This window comes from Oryctolagus cuniculus, chromosome 17, assembly GCF_051225735.1.
Source record: "Oryctolagus cuniculus isolate XC-2025 breed Fujian yellow rabbit chromosome 17, ASM5122573v1, whole genome shotgun sequence".
In the NCBI taxonomy this organism is placed as follows: domain Eukaryota; kingdom Metazoa; phylum Chordata; class Mammalia; order Lagomorpha; family Leporidae; genus Oryctolagus; species Oryctolagus cuniculus.
The window spans coordinates 42,073,664-42,081,231 of NC_142883.1; the positions used below are offsets into that span (position 1 = coordinate 42,073,664).

The window sequence follows — 7,568 nt, forward strand, 5'->3', positions numbered from 1 at the left end:
CATATGGGATGCTGGCACTGCAGGCAGAGGATTAACCTGCTGCGCCATGGCACCAGCCCCAACTCACTTGATTCTTATATAGCATGATAGGGGCAGTTACCATTTTTGGCCCCTTGCCTGTATTGTTTCCCCTTTGACTTTTCCAGGGGAGAGTAAGCCTGACTCTGGTTAGGGTTGAAATACAGTGTTTTGTGCTCCTGCATCCTTAGCTCTTCCTGTTCTCTCTTGTGTGACCCTTTATCTCCCTGGTGACCGTGACCTCTACCGCATGATTCTGGTGCTCACCCGCTTTTCACGTTGTTCCTCTGTGAACACAGGGACCTGACTGGGGATTGAATACTTAGGTTTGTTTCTTAAGTCATTTGGTATGTAATTGTTGGGGAAAACATTGGAAGTTACACAAATTGATTTAGATCTTACCATCTCCTGACTGGCCTCCCACTTTAGGCCTCAGAAGACGGGTCACTCCTCCTTCCTCTCCCAGAGCTGTGTGACAGGGCCACACTGGCCGGCGATTAACTGAGACGTGGCTCAGCTCAGTATTGTCATAGCCAGGCTTTGCATTTTTGTCATTTTTTCCTTTGAATGTGGAGTGCAAATGTTTTCTCCTTGTTTAAAGGAATTTCAGGTATCAGCAGTTAAGTCAGAGATGTGAATGGGAGGAGTAGATGGGGCAGTTGGATAAAGACAAACTTCATACAGTTTTTTGTTTGTTTATATTTTTTACACTATTCATTGTTTAAAAATTTATTTTATTTATTTGAAAGTCAGAGTTACAGAGAGGCAGAGGCAAAGAAAGAGAGGCCTTCCACCAATTGGTTCACTTCCCAGATGGCCTCAACGGCTGGAACTGCACCGATCTGAAGGAGCCAGGAGCCAGGAGCCAGGAGCTTCTTCCAGGTCTCCCATGTGGGTGCAGGAGCCCAAGGACTGGCCATCTTCCGCTGCTTTCCCAGGCCATCGCAGAGAGCTGGATCAGAAATGGAGCAGCCAGGACTTGAACTGATGCCCATATGGGATGCCAGCACTGCAGGTGGTGGCTTTATCCACTACTTCACAGTGCCGCCCCCTACACTATTCATTTTTTGAGGGTGTTTATGGGCCTAGTATTCAGAAGGAAGACTACTTTTTTTTTTTTTTAATTTTAAGATTTATTTCTTTGAAAGGCAGAATTACAGAGAGTGAGAGAGGGAGAAACAGGGAGACAGAGAGAGAAAGAGATATCTTTCATTCTGTGGTTCATTCCCCAAATGGCCCCAGTGGCTGGAGGTGAGCTGAACCAAAGCCAGTTGCCAGGAGCTTCTTCCAGGTCTCCCACATGGGTGCAGGGGCCCAAGCAGCTGGGTCATCTTCCACTGCATTCCCAGGTATAGAATGCTGGCCCCACAAAATATCTTGGTATTTTTTTAAAAAAATATTTATTTATTTTCTTTATTTGAAAGGCAAAGATAGAGAGAAAACGATCTTCCATCTGTTGGTTCATTCTCCACATGGCTTCAATGACCAGGGCTGGGCCTGGAGCCAGGAACTTATTTGAAAGGCGGAGTTCAGCCCTGCCAGCTGAAGCCGAAGCCAAGAGCTCCATCCCGGTCCCCCATGTGTGTGCAGGCGGCCAAGCACTTGGAGCATCCTCTGCTTCTTTCCCAGGCACATTAATAGGGAGCCGGATCAGAGTGGAGCTTCTGAGACTCCAACCATCGCTCATCTGGGTACTGGCATCTTCAGTACCCAGAAGAGCGAGGTGGCTTAATCCATTGCACCACAATGGCAGCCCTGCAGAACCCTTGTTTAGATTTTTTTTTTTTTTTTTTTTGGTAAGACATGCTTTGATTACTTTGCTATCTCCTTTGTGTATCTTCTTTAGGTAATTTCTTTGTGTTGCCATGGCATACGTGAAACATCTTTTAGATGTAACAGCATTAAGTTAACGATTTCAGTCACATTCATTTATTTCTTTTCTTTTTTTTTTTTTTTTTTTTGACAGGCAGAGTGGACAGTGAGAGAGAGAGACAGAGAGAAAGGTCTTCCTTTGCCGTTGGTTCACCCTCCAATGGCCGCCGCGGCCGGCGCGCTGCAGCCGGCGCACCGCGCTGATCCGATGGCAGGAGCCAGGAGCCAGGTGCTTTTCCTGGTCTCCCATGGGGTGCAGGACCCAAGCACCTGGGCCATCCTCCACTGCACTCCCTGGCCACAGCAGAGGGCTGGCCTGGAAGAGGGGCAACCGGGACAGAATCCGGCGCCCCGACCAGGACTAGAACCCGGTGTGCCGGCGCCGCTAGGCGGAGGATTAGCCTAGTGAGCCGCGGCGCCGGCCACATTCATTTATTTCTGTCACAGATGTTACAGATTACATCTTTTTACATTATATACCCACTAAGATATGAAGGGTCTTCAGAAAGTTAATAGAAATACATATTAAAAATTGTGCATGGAGGCTGGCACTGTGGCATAGAATGGTAAGTCTCTGCTTGCTGTACCAGCATCCCATATGGTTGCCGGTTTGAGTCCCAGCTGCTCCACTTCTGATCCAGCTCCCTGTTAATGCACCCTGGGAAAGCAGCAGAAGATGGCTCAAGTACTTGGGTCCCTGCCACCCAAATGGGAGCCACACAAGAAGCTCCTGGCTTCTGGCTTTGGCCTGGCCCAGCCATGGCTGTTGTGGCCATCTGGGGAGGGAAGCAGTGGATGGAAGATTGAGCAGTCCCTTTCTCTGTCTCTCCTTCTGTATCCCTGTGTTTGACATGAATAAACAAACAAATCTTTTAAGATAATTATTCATGGATTTCAAATTTTGTGCACTCAAATACACATCTAAAATTTTATTTTCCTTGAATTTTTTCAAGTACTCTTGTATTTGTTTGCTTTTTTTTTATTTGACAGTTAGAGTTAGACAATAAGAGAGAGAAACAGAAAGAAAGGTCTTCCTTCCGCTGTTTCACCCCCCAAGTGGCTGCTACGGCCAGAGCTACCCCAATCTGAAGCCAGGAGCCAGGCGCCTCCTCCTGGTCTCCCGTGCAGGTGCAGGGCCCAAGCACCTGGGCCATCCTCCACTGCCTTCCTGGGCCACAGCAGAGAGCTGGACTGGAAGAGGGGCAATCAGGACTATAACCTGGTGCCCATATGGGATGCCAGCATTGCATGCAGAGATTTTACCCACTGTGCCACAATGCTGGCTCCTGTTTGGTTCTTTGTTTTTAATATTTTCATCGTCATTTATATTGTCATTTTCTTCTTTCATGTAGTGTTGAAATGACAAAATGTCTTTATGAAAGTTATTTTGAATACTTTGTTACTTAATTTCGGTGCCTCCATTTCTTTAGTATGACCTCTGTGGATGGTTTGGGCCACTTCCCCTGTTTCTTCTTGTATCCTGTACCCTGTCTTGACATCCGTGCATTTGAGATAGTGGCCTCCTCTCCCAGTCTTTGTGGAATAGCATCATGTGGATAAAGGCTGTGTACAGTCTCGCTTACCAGTCAGCCTGGCTAGATATTTCGGGGGCCTTTAACCTTTGGAAGAGGCAATTTTTGCTGGACCTGTGCCTGCAGTTTCCCAGAAGTCTGCTGGGCTCTTTTTCAGGAGCTCCTCATTTCTTGTACCTCTGATGCCTGCCTGCAGCACAGCATGTCGTCTGCTTCCACAGGAGCGCTGTCTCTTTCCCTCTGTGCGCGCGTCTTTCTCCACCTCTGCTTCTCTGTAACTCTGTCTTTCAAATAAATAAATAAATATTTTTAAAAGATGATTTATTTTATTGATTTGAAATGCAGAGAGAGAGAGAGAGATAGAGAGATGAAGATAGAAAGAGATCTTCCATCCACTGGTTCACTTCCAAAATGGCCATAATAGCCAGGACTGGGCCAGGCTGAAGCCAGGAGCCAGGAGCTTTTTCTGGGTCTCCCACATTGGGACAGTTGCCCAAGGACTTGGACCGTCGTCTGCTGCTTTCACAGGCCATAGCAGAGAGCTGGATTGGAAGTGGAACATCTAGGATATGAACCGGCACCCATATGGGATGTCTGCATTGCAGGCGGTGGCCTTACCCACAATGCCACAGCGCCAGCCCCCATAAATGCATCTTTATAAAAACTAAAATAAAAAATGCAATGAAGTGACCCTTCTGTGTTGTTTACAGAGTTGAAACTGTGGGCCAGCCGGACAGAAGAGACAGCATAGGAGTGTGTGCAGAGAAGCAGAACGGCTGGGACTCTCTGCAGCGCGACCAAGCTGTGTGCGTCAGTACAAACGGTGAGGGACGCGCAGCCGCCCCCTCCTTGAAACAGATGAGTAGCAGTGTCACATGTGTTCTCCACGTCACACGAGTGTAGCCAGGGATGAGAAGGCTGCGGGCTTAAGGACGTAACTAACATGACTGTCATGTTCCCTGCAGCAAACATGAAATAATTTAATGTCTGACAGCTTTCAGGGGTGAGTGGTCCTTTCCCACCTGCTCTACAGATGATGAAAACTGAAGCCCAGGGAGGTTAAGTGTTTGGCTTCTATTCCTGGAACTTGGAAGTGACTGAGCTGGGATTTGAACTGGCCAGTCTGCCTCTTGATTCATTGAGCAGAGATCATCTGAGCTTTCCCATATTGGATGGCAGATGAGGGAGCCAGGGGGAACGAAGCGATCTTGCGGTTTCCTAGGATGTAGTTTTGTGAGGCGGTCCAGTTTCTTTTGGAACACTCAGTCTGTTGAGAATGGGTAGAATCCGGGGCCAGAACTCCAGTGGGATCAAGGCTGTAACTTCCTGCTCTCACAGTGATGGGGGTTAACTGTATTGAAATGCATTATCCGTGTCCCGTCGGCATTCTTGTCATTCCAAAATGTGTTCTTTTTCTGAGTTAGGAAATGAGCTGTGTTACCAGTCATTCAGTTCTCTTAAAGTTACCGCTTGCACGGAAGTGACTCCTCACCTTAACATTTTAGGTGCAGTGTTTGTAAATGGAAAAGAAATGACGAATCAGCTGCCTGCAGTTACTTCTGGGTCCACTGTCACGTTTGACATCGAAGCTGTGACTCTAGGAACTGCCAGCGCTAATGAAGGCGGCAACTTCAAGCTTCGAGTAACCATCAGCTCTAATAACAGAGAAGTAGTTTTTGATTGGTTGCTTGATCAGTGCTGTGGCTCTCTCTACTTCGGATGCTCATTTTTCTATCCTGGGTGGAAAGTGTTAGTGTTCTAGATTTTTGGATGCTTGGCTTAGGTTTGCAGTGTTAACTGTAGCTGTCCTCACTTTAGCTTAGCTGTGATGGATTAAAAAAATATATATAGTTTAATTCATCTCTGAGGCCATTGGAAATGGAATGTGTTTACTGGAGTCATTTTATAATATTTTGGCAATAAGGGACTTGATTGTTGACAAAACCATAATTCAGTCACTTTTGCTTTTGGCATTCTGCCAACTGAAGTATTACATCACAGAAAAAAAATAGGTTGACTTTTAAAGTATGACAAGGTACAGAAAGTCTATGCCCTACCACTGTATTTCTTCCTAAAACTGATTATTAGAAACTTTTAGTGTAACATTGCTTTATTAAATCTCCATCAAGCTCCATATTAAACTTTAAAATAGAACAACAGGAATGGGCCAGACAGAAGCCAGAGTTCTGTGGCGTCCGTGCAGTCGTGTGCCCTCCGCGAGAGCGTGTTGGCTGTTGGCTCTGTGTGCTGGCCTCAGGTTTTTTTTCTTTTTTCTTTTTTTTTTTTTTTGACAGGCAGAGTGGACAGTGAGAGAGAGAGAGAGAGAGAAAGGTCTTCCTTTGCCGTTGGTTCACCCTCCAATGGCCGCCGCGGCCGGCGCGCTGCGGCCGGCACACCGCACTGATCCGATGGCAGGAGCCAGGAGCCAGGTGCTTTTTCTGGTCTCCCATGCGGGTGCAGGGCCCAAGCACTTGGGTCATCCTCCACTGCACTCCCTGGCCACAGCAGAGAGCTGGCCTGGAAGAGGGGCAACCGGGACTAGAACCCGGTGTGCTGGCGCCGCTAGGCGGAGGATTATCCTAGTGAGCCGTGGTGCCGGCCTGGCCTCAGGTTTTTGTAAGCATGAATTCTGTACCATGTTCAGTCATCTTTAACGCCCAAAAGCAACAGAATTTTTGTTTTTTTTTTTTTAAAGAATGCTTGAGCACATGTCTGTGATTGGCAGGTATTATCTTTAGTTCTTTCCTTATATTTAGATTCAAGGTGGGCTCAAGGATTTTTCCAGGGTAGAACTAATGGAGGTGGCGTGCACAGCAGTGTTAGCTGTGTCACACAGGGATGAGCGCGTGGGCCTGCCTGGCCTCAGTGACGCATATGTTGCTATTTGTAGGTCTGCGCCGCAGTCCAGGTTAGGGTCAGTTTGATAAATGGTCTTTTAGTGGACCAAAAAAAAAAAAAAAAAAAAAACCAAACCACAAATAGGGAAAGTACGTAACCTATTTTTTTAAAAACTTAAGATTTGTGTAAAATATTTATTTGAAGGACTTAAGATGTAAAAATAATGATGTTAACTTGCTTTGTCAGCCTACAGATATTTTTAATGTGAATTTTTTTTTCATTTTTACCAATAGGAAAGTGGAAAACAGGTTTGATATTTTTGTAAGATAATTTATTTGGGGAATCACATTCCCTGTTAGACAATCATGATCTTTTCTCCTTGCCTTTTTATATGTAAGTGAGTAACCTTTCACACTTGTTTACTGATTGTTAAGAAAGTGTCCTAGACTATAGATGCCTTGTCCAGTTGTCTGAAACAGAATAAAAAGCTAAAAGTTAAGTGTGTACAGTTTTTCCTCCATGAAACCTGATTAACCCAATGTGAATTTACTTTTTATTGGAAGGGAAAAGCGTTTCTTGTGGCTGTAGGCATTTTAATTAAATGTCGGTATCGCTCGTGTGAGGTCGCTGGTACTTTGTTATGTTCTGTCTGTCTGCTCCCCAGCGTAGTGCCTGATAGTTCCCGTGTGGGATCACTGTCCAGAGGACTGAACCAGCCGAGTCATCTCCTCCAGACCTGTCCGCTGGCTCCCTTCGTTCGCCAGTCTCTCGAATGCATTTGTCCCTTAAGCCCTGTAGGAAAAGGCCGTCTTACATTTGTACCTATCGTCTTTGCCTTTGCACGGAGTGGCTTAAACTTAATCCTAGACAAGAGTGGATTATAATATTTTGAATTTTGAAATTAATTTAAAATTTTTTTTGCTTGAACTGCAAACTTGAGGGTTGTTTTGTTTTGTTTTACAAAGCTAACTCATTCTGTTAAAAAAGATGAAAGAACCTAGATTCTAAAACTGTTTGTATGCTTGGAGAGAAGAGAGAATTTGGGTGATGATAGGATAATAAGAACTACACACTGTGTGTTAGGCATCATGTTGAATTTTCTTTCTTTCTTTTCTTTTTTCTTTTTCTTGACAGGCAGAGTGGACAGTGAGAGAGAGAGAGACAGAGAGAAAGGTCTTCCTTTGCCGTTGGTTCACCCTCCAATGGCCGCCGCGGCTGGCGCACCGCGTTGATCCAAAGGCAGGAGCCAGGTGCTTCTCCTGGTCCCCCATGGGGTGCAGGGCCCAAGCACTTGGGCCATCCTCCACT

General features: G+C 45.9%; 1 protein-coding gene across 2 annotated transcripts in view; it reads left to right on the forward strand.

The window, feature by feature from the left end:
• The window catches only part of CRLF3 (cytokine receptor like factor 3), a 45,717-nt gene extending 38,958 nt beyond the window's left edge, over positions 1–6,759 (forward strand). The window contains exons 7-8 of one of the 2 annotated variants that reach the window (XM_017349132.4): positions 4,133–4,245; positions 4,928–6,759. In XM_017349132.4, coding sequence (XP_017204621.4) covers positions 4,133–4,245; positions 4,928–5,184 — 370 coding nt within the window. In that variant the 3' untranslated portion in view covers positions 5,185–6,759. The remainder of the gene's footprint in view (positions 1–4,132; positions 4,246–4,927) is intronic. The other variant, XM_089317442.1, reaches the window with a different exon arrangement.
• The last annotated feature ends 809 nt before the right edge of the window (positions 6,760–7,568 follow it).